Source organism: Myripristis murdjan, chromosome 7, assembly GCF_902150065.1.
Source record: "Myripristis murdjan chromosome 7, fMyrMur1.1, whole genome shotgun sequence".
In the NCBI taxonomy this organism is placed as follows: domain Eukaryota; kingdom Metazoa; phylum Chordata; class Actinopteri; order Holocentriformes; family Holocentridae; genus Myripristis; species Myripristis murdjan.
Window position 1 is genome coordinate 23715688 of NC_043986.1, and position 13583 is coordinate 23729270.

General features: G+C 45.2%; 1 protein-coding gene across 1 annotated transcript in view; it reads left to right on the forward strand.

The window, feature by feature from the left end:
- Positions 1 to 13583, forward strand: part of plxna2 (plexin A2) — a 172015-nt gene that overhangs the window by 80707 nt on the left and 77725 nt on the right. Inside the window, exons 5-8 of the mRNA XM_030055804.1 lie at positions 4879 to 5002; positions 7226 to 7379; positions 11091 to 11187; positions 13151 to 13265. Coding sequence (XP_029911664.1) covers positions 4879 to 5002; positions 7226 to 7379; positions 11091 to 11187; positions 13151 to 13265 — 490 coding nt within the window. The remainder of the gene's footprint in view (positions 1 to 4878; positions 5003 to 7225; positions 7380 to 11090; positions 11188 to 13150; positions 13266 to 13583) is intronic.

Sequence of the window (13583 nt, forward strand, 5' to 3'; positions counted from 1 at the left end):
GACCGCCTGTGCTAGATGTGTTAGATGTGTAACCTAGGTGGATTTGCTTAGGATTATCTGCCGAGGAGCTTGGCGGCGGCATTTAATTTACAGTCTCAGACATTTGGCCAAGGAGGAGGGTTGAAATGGGAAAAACAGAGGAGGGGTGTTAGGAGTGTAATTACTGTGTTTCTCATAAGCCAATTATTAATAAATCCATTTACCTATGTATTAGGAAATTCTGTTCGTCACCCTCTCCTCTCTGAATCCCTTTCATACTCACTTGCTGTCTGTCTCAGTTGCTACCATCCCTTCACTGCTTCCTCTCCCATTCCTCTTTTTCCCCTTTCCTCTGTCATCTCGCAGTCAGCCTGCTCATGTGAAGCCCAGCTTAATGTAGAGCGCTGAGCAATGGACTCTTTGTGAACCTGTTTCCCTCTTTATCTCCTCTCTTTCTCCTCTCTCTCTCTCCCTCTCTCACTCAATCCCTTCAACATAGATCAAAAACATTTTGATTGCATCTTTGTGTGAGTGTGTGTGTGTGTGTGTGTGAGAGAGAGAGAGAGGGCACTCAGTTTACACAATAGTGTCTAGATCTGTGAGAAGACGAATTGGCCGGGTATGACCATGCTGTGCTCTGTGTTTCCTGTGGGGGGTGCCCTGCGGTGACACTATCCACCTCCACAGGAGACTGTCTATGAGTCGTTGTGGCTGATTTGACCCCGTACATGAACTCCAGGTTGCAAACCGCTCCCTCACATGTCAGCCCAAACCCACACAGCAACTTGAGCGGGTGGAGTTTAACATCTCTGTGGTGGTTTGAAATTGAAAACCGTACTTATTTATTTATTTTTTTAAAATCCTCCTCCACTTCCCTCCATCCCCCCTGTGGTCCCCATTTAAATGGATACTCTCACACTTTAGGGATCCAGCAGCAAGCAACAAAGGCTCTGAATCACTCTGTATGAGCATAGAACGGCTGTGAAGGAAGGAGGCAGCGTGTGTGCAGTTGTGTCTGTGTGTGTGTGTGTGTGTCTGTGTGCAGGCAGCCTGGTGCAGCCTGACACTGCGCATCACCGCTTGCCTAATCATTCCTCTTTTCATGTTGGAGAGGCAAAGTCCCAGTGCAGTCAGTCTCCATACATGTTTACATTAACATGTGTTTCTGCGCAGATACAGAAACTGAGTCTCAGACCAGGGCTCCATTCAACCAAAATCAAATCTCGCCAGTGGAGAAGACATTGTGTAACGTAATGGGCAGCCACTTAACACAGGCAAAGCTTTGTTAACCACCATCAAATATTCAATATACATCTAGTTCATCCCTTCTCTACCTACATCTCTTCAACCTCCCTTCCCCCGCCGCTACTTCCCCCTGCTACCACCGTTTCCCGGCCCCTTTTGCCTTTCTGTGTTGTGATTTTAAAATGGCTCCCCCTCTGTCCTCTCCTCCTGTTTTTAAACATGGTGCTCACAGCTAGAGCTGCAATCAGACAGGCTGCCTTCACACCTTCACTGAAGTCCTTAGATGTGGTAAGGGGAGGGGAGGAGGGAGAGAAGAACAGAAATCTTCCCCTGTCGCCTGCCTCTCCTGCTCTGCTGTCAAGGCCAGGCTGCGTGTGTGTGTGTGTGTGTGTGTGTGTGTGTGTGTGTGTGTGTGTGTGGGTCTGTGTAACTGATAGGAAGAGAGTGAGTGCATGTGATTTTGTGTGTGTTTGCGTCTGTGACCGTGTGTGTGTGTGCATTCCTCAGGCATACACAGATATTTGTCCGTGTGGCTTTGCTATGTTACCTTACTTGAGTGTTTTAGCATGTGTGTAAGCGCACTCACATGTCTGTGTGTCTATCAGAGCCCAGCACAGCAGAGACGACAGTGTAATTGCCTGTCTAGGGCAGGGGAATAAGAAACAGGCATTGGTGGAAAGGACTGTGAGGTCTGGCCTCTGCTCCCCTCACCCACCTACATCATACGGAAAAGCTGCCGGAGCTGCATGCCACTACCCATTACACTATACCAAAGACATAGCCTGGTGTATTAGATATCATATACAGTGTCAAAGCACAAATCATTTCTGTCTGCCAAGCTATAACACCAGCATTGCATCCCACACAAAGTGCCAAAAGAGAAAACAATATGCCTGTGTTTTTTTTGTTGTTGTTCATGTGTGTATATTTTTCATTTTCCCACTCACTTAACAAGATTGCCTGCAATGTGTCTTCCACTGCATTCATATCCTGCAGTGCAGTTTTGCATAAAAGAAAGGAGTAATAATGGAACAGCCTGCTGCTACTTCAGCACCATGGACAGGGCAAGGAGAGTCACCGCTCACTGCCTCTAGCTGTTGCTGTAGGGGAAAATGGCCACTAGGTTATTCCAAATACAAACACCAGGTTGGAGGAAGTGGATGTGTTTGTTTTGCTGATTTGTCCGCGCATATGCACAGATTTGTGTGTGTGTGTGTTTGTGCGCTTGTGTCCCTGCCTTCATTCTGCTATTTTATCCAGCTGCGTACAGCCAAAAAAAAAAAAAAAAATGTAATGTGTGTACTCCGACAGGCTTTCATGCTTGTGTATCCCTTCCTTTAATGCCTCTGAGCATTTCACAATGTGAGAGCAGCCTTCAGGAATGTGAGTGATGGAGCACAAAGCGTCGGAGAGGCTGCTGAGTGACAGGACAGGGCAAGCGGGGAGAGGAGGGGAGGGTCGAGGCAGGGAATATGGGGAAGGCAGGATGCTAGTCAACACTCAGTGGCGTGCACTTCAGCTAATGAGAGAGGCAAGGGGTCAGCTTCTAACTACACACAGATAATGGCCTCTCCCGAAACCATGGCAACAGCAACCATCCTGCCCCCCCCTTCACGTCTACCCTCCACAACCCTCCCTCCATGCCTCCCCATGCACTCCTATCTTCCTCCTCCTCTGTGCCAAAATGAATTTTGTAAAAAAAAAAAAAAAAAAAAAAAAATCACATTGAAGAAAATCAATGCAGAGCTTTTTGTCAGTTTAATGACTGCCCAGGTTTTTGCATCTGTACCCCCAAGGCTAGGAGACATGCATAAAACATCGTGCTGCAGCCCACACCTGAAAGCACATTAAGTATCATTTTCGGCTGCCATTGTGGATGTAAAAGAGAAGCGCCAAATTGCAGACAGAGTAACACCTTGGAAAGAAAGGTGTGCTAATTTCAACTCGTGAAAGAGCGAGACAAAAGGGAGCGAGACGAGAGAGAGAGAGAGACGGAGAGGGACAGAGGGAGAGAGAGAGAGGGATGTGGCAAACGAAGGCTAGATGTAGTGGTGGAGTCAAATGTTCAAAATCAAGAAGAAAGGGAATATATAAAAGGATTGATGATGAAAACCAAGAAAATAAAAAATGAATTTCTATCGTGGTGGTTGTGGCGGTGGTGCGAGGGGAATACCAGGTAACCATTTTAAAAAGCATTGACATGCCTCGCGCTGTCCCCCCCACACCCCCCTTTCCCAGTGGGAGATGCACACTACTACACTAATTCTACACTTCCCTGCTCTCTAAAAACCCCAGGGAGTGCTGTGTGTGTGTGTGTGTGTGTGTGTGTTTGTGGGCCTGTGACTGTTCATGTGTGTGCCTTGCGAATATGGCTTGAACTTCTGACAGCATAATTACACAGAGAGGTTGTGGATGAAGATGTAGCCATGAGTCAATATGCGTGAGAGTATGTGGTTAAGAAGCATGATATGGGCCCGACATACACTGACACACACACACACAGTCAGAGGTGAGGAGGAGGAGGAGGGACGGCGCTGTAGAGGCTCGTCAGCACCATGGACAGCAGTTGACCTGTCGGAGTCCAATTAGGGCCGCTGTGACCAGACAGCCAGTTAGCCAGCGCTGCTCCTGCAGACTAGAGACAGACGCTGAGACTGCCACTGTGGACGAGGACAGAGTGTATTTGGCCTAATGGGGTGGAGGGGAACACAACAGTTTTAATAAGAGGAGGAGGAGACGGCGCCGTTTTAATGAGGGACGGGGCGGATTGTGGGGGCGTCGTAAGTCACTTGATACGTCTGACCATTAGGATCCCTTATGAAAGAACGGCATGTAATTTGCACTAGTTATGTTTCCAAAGTTAGGCGGTGATTGAAGGATGTAATTTGGCTGTGTGGCGCTGAGTGCTCCGGCGCAGTAGTTTGTTTGACTATGGTGTATTAAATTAGGCGCTCCAGGCGGTGGCACCAGCCATTATGTTGCTGCAGATTACGTCTGTGGTTCATTGGGAATGCATAGACTCCCATGATCAACAGCTACCAGTTTATAAGGACTATGAGTGCAGCACTGGGGCAAAGGTCAAAAGCGGCAGTCATTATCGATGATGGGAGTGTTATGTAATATAGGTCTTTGCAGCAGTGAGTTATTAATGTTGTGTTGAGAGGACACTCATGCAATGTCATTTCTTCCTACTGGACCACTTCTCAGTAGTGTTCTCATTCCCATTACAGCATTGTTAATTATTCCTTTTCAGAGATAGTGTTTACTGTTAGATAGTGTTTTCATTTTTTATTACAAGATTGTTAATCCTCAGCTTCTGGGAATTTTTCTATCTTCAGTTATCATGCAGTATCTTCGCTCTTATTGCAACATCAGCAGCTCCACTCCACTCACGTAATTGTTTATACTACATTTATCCTAACTTCAATCAGTAGTGTTGTCTTTCCTGCTTCTACATTGGAAGGTTTTCTTGTTGCAGGTTTTTACAGGTATGGGGTTGCTTGTGTCTCATTGTAATATCAGTAACTCTGTTTTTCTTTTCTTTTTTTCACTCCTGTTGCAACATTAGTAGCCTCTCTTTTTCTTCGTGTTTCTATTCCCGTTACAGCATTGGTAATCCCTCTTTCTTTCCCCTTCCCTCTCTTCTCTGTTCAGCTGCTCCCAGAGGAACCGGTGTGAGCGCGCTGACGAGCCTTACCGTTTCGCCGCCTCTCTCAACCAGTGTGTGAAGGCCACTGTGTACCCAGACAGCATTGCAGTGTCAGAGCCCAGCGTACCTGTAAGTGAACAAAGACACACAGATGGATAAACGCGCACATGGAATGCCAAACACTTGCAGTCTCAACCACTGCTAAAAAACAAAAAATAAAATAAAGAGGAATATAAAAGAAAATCCAAAATGCTCCGCATCTACATATTTGCCACCCACACATGGAAGCTGAGCTGTGTTTTAAACAATCTCACATTGCAGTTCATCTAGTCTTGATTCTGATCGATGCATAAACATTAGATGGGAAGTTCATAAGAGCTCCACGTGGGTGTTTCGGCATGCATATGTTCACTTGTTACAGCGCAGCCAGTGTGTGTGCCAAGATGTGTTTGCGTGGGTGGGTGTGTAGGTGTTAAAGTTATCGGAGCGCAGCTGAGTGCAGTGCCGCATTTCCGTGTGGACTGGGTGAAAACAAGTGGATAGTGCATCAGTATACTAAATACCGTTGCCTGTCTCAAGTTTTGTTGAATGCTTCACATGTATACACATCTGGACACCCACACCGTTGAATCAAATGGCTGAGCATCAGAATAATCCTTTAAAAAGTACCCAGTAGCACCAACAATGAATCCTGCCGCACCGCATCATAAATCACCACCAATCCTGTCCTCAGTGCGCCCTGCCCTGTCTTCCAGTTTACAAACAGTTGTTTATCAGAAGTAAATCATGTTTGTAGTTCTGTTTGTTTTCATGCTGAAATGCTTCTGTGTCGGCCAGTGCCAGTAACAGGGTCATCTTGTCACCTCATTCGCAAACACACTCGCAAATTCACACGATTCATAAATTCCGCCGTGGCAGGCAGCGATCTCCATGACAACAAAGCCTCTTCAGCCAGGCGCCGGGAGAGATGGAAACGCAGAGAAAACAATCAAATCACCTTTATTAAAACTCTGTCACCAATTAGACCAGCCAGTGCTGCCAAGCTCTAAAAACACCCACCGCACCATCGGGGAGGACAGGGGAACAAAAAGAGCAAGGGCTTAACACTGAGAGGCAAGCTTGCTTTCATAGCGACCTAGGCATTTGCATATATGTGTGTGTGTGTGTGTGTGTGTGTGTGTGTGTGTGACTGTGAATATGTGTGTCTTTGTGTGTGTGCATGCGCATAGAATTGTAAATGTTTATGTGTGTCTTGGCAGAACGATGAGAGCTAATTAATGTGAGAGGTTACTCAGGGAATTCCACGCTGAACAAAAGACATTGATTGCTGTGATTGCTGTAATCAAGAATCTCTCAGATGCACCTCGGAGTGAAGCAACACAAACATGGTAAAAGTAAAATAGCAGAAGTGGAGAGAGGTCTTCAGCAGAAAAAAAAGAGAAAAGAAACATCCATCCTCTGAATGGGTACCAGAGTAAGCCAGCTAACTAGGGAGGCAGTGTAGTCAGCTACTGAGGCAGTCAGCATCTCTTGAAAGGCCTGCAGTTTAGCTGTTCAGCTGCCTCGCCTGTCCCAGTAGCCCTGCGGTGTTTAGTGAGAGGCAGATAAAACAAAGGGAAACTTCAAACGGCATGGCCCAAAAATAACAGCTAATGGAACAAGGCTGTGAAATGCCATGGTGATAATTATCCAGGCTGCCTCTCTTGGCTTGAGAGCCAGATCACACACCCTGTGTGCAGAATACATTTATTTATAGGCAGAACAGCTGAACGCTCTAGCCTCCATGTCACCATTCTCCAGAGAATGACTTCAAACGTTCCTGTGCATGTGCGTCTGTACGTGTGTGTGTCTGTTTGTGTGTGTGTGTGTGTGTGTGTGTGTACATCTATGTGTGTGTTTTTTTGCTAGCATTTCATGTATTTGTGTGTTCCTGTGAACTCCAGAGAAAAAGGAAACAACAAATAGAATTTGTCAAGTGGCTATTTTTCCAATCTCCCTTCAAGCAACTGAGTCCATCGACCACTGATTAAATCATAATGGCATCTCTACCTCTAGAACGATACCACCCACACCCAGATGGAGGATAAGGATCCAAACACAATACAAACACCACCATTATCTTTATTATGATGATCACATTATTAAAGCCGTGACACATAAGCAACATTACAACACAATGTACTTTAGATGGACAACTTTGACTGTAGCTTTGACCAGCAGTATGTTTTCATTATTGTATTTTAAACTACTGTGTCTCCATCCCCATCCTTTCTAAAGCCCATCTCGATATTAACTGTGTATGATGATAAAAATATTGCTTGACCATTGTCATATGTCCTACCCCATGTACAGCTGCTGGTGAAGGTTAGTGACGTTCCAGACCTTTCTGCGGGCATCACCTGCTCTTTTGGCAACCTTACGGAGGTGGAGGGCCAGGTCAGTGGCAACCAGATACTCTGTGTGTCTCCTGCTGCCAAGGACGTCCCACTCATCCCCACCGACCAAGGTAGATATGACATATGCACAGACACACATGTTTACTGCACCTCCATCAGGAGAAAACAAACAACTGATGACACTCAGTTGTTTGAATTTTGAATAACACTTTATTGAGACTGTCCAATGTTAATATTCAACTTTGTATCAACTTAATATCAACCTACGGTTAGAGAGGTTGAGACTCAACTGATACAAAGTTGATACCAAGTTGAAAATTAACTTTACAGTCCAAATAAAGTGTGACCAAATTGCTTATGTCAGATTAATATGATCATTGTGACTCAAAGCTTAAAACAAGAGTTGAACGGAAACTTTACAGAGCCTTCATACATACAAAACAGCCTTTGTTGGCCTTTATGCTGCACTGTCCAGCTATACACACACACTCACAGTAAATAAATAACAAAGCACGTTCACACATGCATATCCATGGAAACATCATTATTGATCCAGCACACCTCTCTAAAGTAGGCAGTGTCTGCATAACAAGCTCCTACTGACCCGGGATCAGTTTTCAGGCTGTGGAGTGTGCTACACATAAGGCCAGAGCCATTTAGAGTTGATGGAGGATCAGATCAAGGCCTCCTGGCCTGTGGCTGGGCTTCAGCTGCCCACATTACTGCCCTTGGATGGGGCTAATGGACACTGGGCTAACAGGCTAGCTGTGCGCAGGTAGGGGAGGATTTAGGTGGAGTGATGAGTGGAAAGTTGATAAGGTGGATTAGTGTTTTAGCATAGGCGAGGCACGGGCAGCCGGGCTGCTGTTTGCTTCAGGAAGATGTGTTTCCTGAGAGGAGCAACAAAGAAGAAATAATTCAGTGCCTCGCAAGTGAGGCCAGCAAGTTCAATCAGCCATTTTTATCTCTTAGCCTGGCCAATCTAAGCTGGCATTCAAAGAAAGTTTGCCTGAGAGCCTCGTGTTAATACAATGAAAACAGTGGTTAGGTCAGATTCAAACATTGTCCAAACTAACTTTGGGTTCAGGAATAAAGATATGATAATCACTCTCTAATATACTATTCATAGAATTCTCATGACATTTGAACCATTCCTTTGGCACATTACCATAAACATCCCACGTTGGCTTCGGCATCCATTTATTTCCAAACATATATGTCATTATGAATACTAACACCTGCTGTTTGACAATAAACACCTGTTGTTTGCCAACCAAGATGGCTGCAGGGCAACAAAACTGAACACCCTGAATAATATATTATGTGCAGAGTGTGGAAATCACTGTGTGTTTTTGGGGGCTTGGTAATCCCTCTCCCAGGGAGTAAATGACAGCCATGTTTGCCCAAAGCTCCCACGGGGAGTGCTGCATCAGGCACTAATATGAATGTTCTCCCCCAGGTAAATGTCAGCTAATCCCCCCCTGTAAGCCCTCTCCTCCCTCCCTCCATCCATCCGCCATCTCCTTCTCATTCTCTCTATCCTCCTGCCTTTTGACCACCTTCCCTGTTCTCCTGTCCCTTCTTTTTGCCTCTTCCCATTGCCCATCCATCCATTTGTACTCTCCATTCATCCCTCGAGGCCACTTCCTCCTGACCTCCCTTCTATCCTGCTCCACTTAGACCCTCGGCCCCCTCCTGTCCCTCAGCAGGCCTGCGTGTCTGGCCTTTGAGAACATGGACATCGATCATGTGCATCGGTAATGACATGGCAGGGGCAAGAGGAGAGAGAGAGAGGCGAGGAGAGTTAAAGTGGAATAGATAGGAGAGGAAATGAAAGTAAAGGGGAGGTGAAGGGGAAATAAAGAGGAGAAAAGAAACAAAAACAAGTGGGGAAAGAGAGAAGGGAGAGGGGGAAATAAAAGTGGCAGGTGTTTCATGAGTCTGGATCCTTATCGAGCTTGAAGTGAAAGAAAATATCTTGCATTCTTCTCTGGTAACAAAGAAAAAAAAAAAGTAAAACAAAACAAAACAAAAAAAAAACTATAGGGGTGTTTGTGTGGATGGAAACACCATTGTGTTTGCCAGATCCTGTGAGACAAATTTGCAGTGGTAGAAGTCAGCTATGAGCCTCAGCCTGCCTGGTGTACAGTCTTGTGTGAAACAGAGCCTGATTCCCAACAGGTGCTGTGAAGAGAACAGGGCACGGAGGGTCATTCAAGCCTCCCACACACTGAATGTCATCTGAAACTCAGCCTGCTCTGCACACACACACACACACACACACATGCACACACTAATTTATGTAGTCTGTATTCTCACAGAGGAGGATAAGAGGCAGGTTTTTAAGGAAAAAAGCACAGCCAGTACTCGGCTCAACAAAATACCAGGCAGAAAATGGATCCAATTATTTGGTTTGGTATATGATTAAAAATGTTTTTTAAAAAAAAGAGAATGCTTTTACTCACCTGAGTACTCAGAGTACCGAGTACCATTTAACTTGGCTGCCCTGCATACAACACCATTCAACGTGATTGTGTTGTCACGCTGGAAATGCTGCGCTCATCCTCCCGGTTATAATGCAGGGAGAAAAAAGTTTATTCATCTCTGGTTTGAATAGTGAGAGCCTGGTCCTCAGTGGATGCCTTGTAGCCACCTGCTTGGATTGAGGCTGGCACCCACAGAGTCCAACCAGTCTGACATCACTTGGCTCAGGTGTCCGAATAGTACACTGATGGACAGAAAATGTGAAGTTGGGACATGGAAATGAAGCTATAGGAGTACATGCAGTGATGCTGTATATGGTATACCAGCTTTTCAGCCTATTTGCCAGATTTTCTTGGTTGGAGGCGTCACAGAAGACCCACTCAGTATGCAATGGATTACCAATTTTGTCAGCTACTCCATTGCATTGAATGTTGGGATGTCCTGATCGGCTTTATTTGGTCTCTACCCCTGTTCAAGTCATTCAGTATTCAGCATCAGTTTCTTTCCATCAGTGCTCCTTCCTGCAACCATTACAAACAAATGTTATTTAATATCTGCTGGTTAAAAGATGAATCTTCATTATCTTGTATTAAGCTTGCTTTGTGAGCATGGCATGGAGCTGTTTAGCTGCTTTCAGTTTGCAATGTGGAATAATTCCACAGATCCAACATTTCAGCAATCATGTCATTTATATAGCACCTTTCCTGCAAACATGCAGCCCAACATAGCATGATTAAAGCAACACAGACAAAAAACAAAAACAAAAATAGATACTAATAAATAAGTGTTAAAAATGAATAAATAAAAGTCAGCAACAAAAATAAAATAAACACACAGGGAAATAACAATGAAAACCACTGATTAAAACTTAAAAACTAAAGCTTTAACATTACTCCACATTAAAAGTCAGATTAAGAAGATAGTCTTAGATTTCCATTTAAACAATACAGAGAGAGCTTGGCGTTCTAATATCGAGAGGCAGCATGTTCCACAGTTCCTTATGTGTCCCATATGAGGGCAGCCTCATATGGGACACATAAGGAACATGTAGCTGCAAAGTGGAGGAATTTAGCGATCTGGCTGCAACATAAACTGAAAGAAAATCTCTGATGTACGGAGGAGCAAGGTCATTTAAAGCTTTAACTTGAAAATCAATTCTTAAAGAAACAAGACGCAGAATTCAAGGAAAAGGAGGTCGGAGAAGGATTAATTTGTGAGTGAGAGCTTGAAGCGAGGTGTTGAATTTTCTGGTCTGTTGTACAAAATAATCCTGCAGCAGTGTAGAAAATGTAAAAAAATATTCTTGTTCTCGCTATATATCTGTGTCTCTCTTTCAGACTGGTCGGGTGTGGAGCTGAGGCTCAACTCTAAGGAGACTGGTCAAATGCTTATCAGCACCGAGGTCAAGTTTTACAACTGCAGCGTCCACCAACTGTGAGTATCTCTCTCTCTCCCCTGTCCCTGTCTCTCTCCCTGCTCATTCATTCCATTTTCATTTAAAACAACAAAACCCCAGTCCAGTTGCCCAACACCACTGAATCAATGCTGTGGGAATTAGTTACAATTTGTCCTTAACCTTAGCCGGCCCCAGTCTCTTAGGTCCTAAAAATATCCCCTGTAAAGACTAATGCAATCTGATCGCTCGCTGCTCCCCAAGCACTGCAACAGGAAGTGTGTACACAATTGGCCTAATGAAGCCTTCATCTCAGACATGCCACGGACGCCCCGCTTTCTGCCTAACAGGTCCTCAGTAGGGATTTCATGCCTGTTTTCATGGCATGCCCGTCCCTGATTGAGTGATGTCGTATTGAATCCCCAGATTGGAGATATCAGTGCATCAGCTCACGTCCCTCCGGTGTGGCAGAGCTGGATATGTGAGATGTAAAAAGCCACTGGAGGAGAGCAGGAATGGAGGAGGGGGATCGAAAAGATAGGAGGGCTATATCAGAGGCGAAAGCAACTCGTGCTATCCTTTTACTGTCTGTTCACCCTTAACCCTTTATAGGGCACTCATTGAAATACTTTGAAATTCAAGACTAGACTGTTATTAGAGAACATGACAGGACTTTATTACTTCTATAAAAAATTTTCTAAAATTTTCATTTTGTAATAGAAAATCCAAGCCATTGAGATTGGTCAAATGCCACAATCATGTGACCTGGGATGTAGAGCGATCTTTGCTGATTGGCTGGGTGAAGACCAAATGATTATTGAACTAACTGAGACAGGGGATGGGCCTGATATGGAAAATTTCTGAAATTACCAAAAATAGTCACTTGCCCTATAAAGGGTTAAAACAAACCGTGTACCCCGTTGTCTCTTGTGCCACTCTCTCTCACAGACACACACATATTGCCGTACAGCTGTGTGTGGCTGCGTGCTGTCTGAGGACCTTGTCTGAGTAGCGCAGGATGCAATTACCCGTTCCCACGTCAGCGCGGCTAATCAGTGACAACAAAAACACACACACACACACACATACCATGAGAGATGCGCATACTCTCTTCCACATATGTGCCGATCCGATGCCATGCCGCACTCTGTCTCTCTCCGCGCCTGGAGGTGAATCAACCCCATTCTCCTGAAGTAGTATGTGCATGCGAGAGTTCCCTCCCATTTGCTTTTGCTCCGATGAATATTTCAGTATAAGCAAGTATGCACAACTCAGAGAAAGACAGTGAGAGACCCAGGTGAGACTGCATTCCCGTCTCTTAACAACTGTTCGGGAATACATGCTATAGTAAGTGCCGTCACAATCCATTAGGGCTATATGTTGTTTTTGCCGTTGCAGATAGAGCACACTGTAGAGCAAGCGTCACACACACTTTAGCTCCAAAATGTCATTTTTTATGTCCACCCCGCTTTCGATTCATCCATCCCAGCACAGCAGGATGGTGTATCTGGGTTACAAGTGCAGTATGTAACCTCTTAACCCCCCTGTGGCACACACACACACACACTAACACACACACACCTACCAGCTGGTAATTACAGCAATACTCCAACAATACAGGGCTAATGGTAATTGCAGGATCAAGCTGTGCCTGTGTCTTATTTGTCCTCATTACTCATTGTTCCCCCACTCCATCTCCCGCTCCCTGTCTCTCTCTCTCTCTCCTTTTCCCCATCTGACTCTGGTTATGAGGGCTCATATGCAGTGTCCCATTCAGATGTGATATGCAGCTTTAATATATGGCAGGAGAAAATATATGCAGGGAGAGCCATGTGGTACTGTGCCAGCCACAAGGGCACAACAACAGCAGGTGCCTACTTGGGATCTGAACTCATTTCCTCCTTGCTACTTCCCTAATTTGGCGATCTCCCTCCCCCTACTTGACTGCGGTCTTTTTTTTTTTTCCCTCGTGTGTATGTGTGTGTATACGTGTCGTCCATGCAGGTGTCTGTCATGCGTGAACAGTGCCTTCCGTTGCCACTGGTGCAAATACCGCAACTTGTGTACCCACGACCCGTCCAGCTGTTCCTTCCAGGAGGGACGAGTCAACACCTCTGAGGTTGGTGGAACACGCATGCACAAAAACACACACACACCCACACACACACACACATGCACACACACACACAGAAAGCGAGCCTTCTGGTACAGCTGGTTTCTATTTCTCTCCTTTCCTTTCCTTTCCTCACTTAAATTCTGTTCAAATTTGGAACTGCTTTTTCCGGCGTAACAGGAAAGCAGCGTACAGTATGTTGCCAAAACGGTACAGTGCACCAGTTACACATCGACGTTTTCACATAGAATGTCATTGTATCAGCATATCGCTCCCTCTCCATATCCATCCCACTCCCCTTCTCTCCTCTCCTTCACACACACT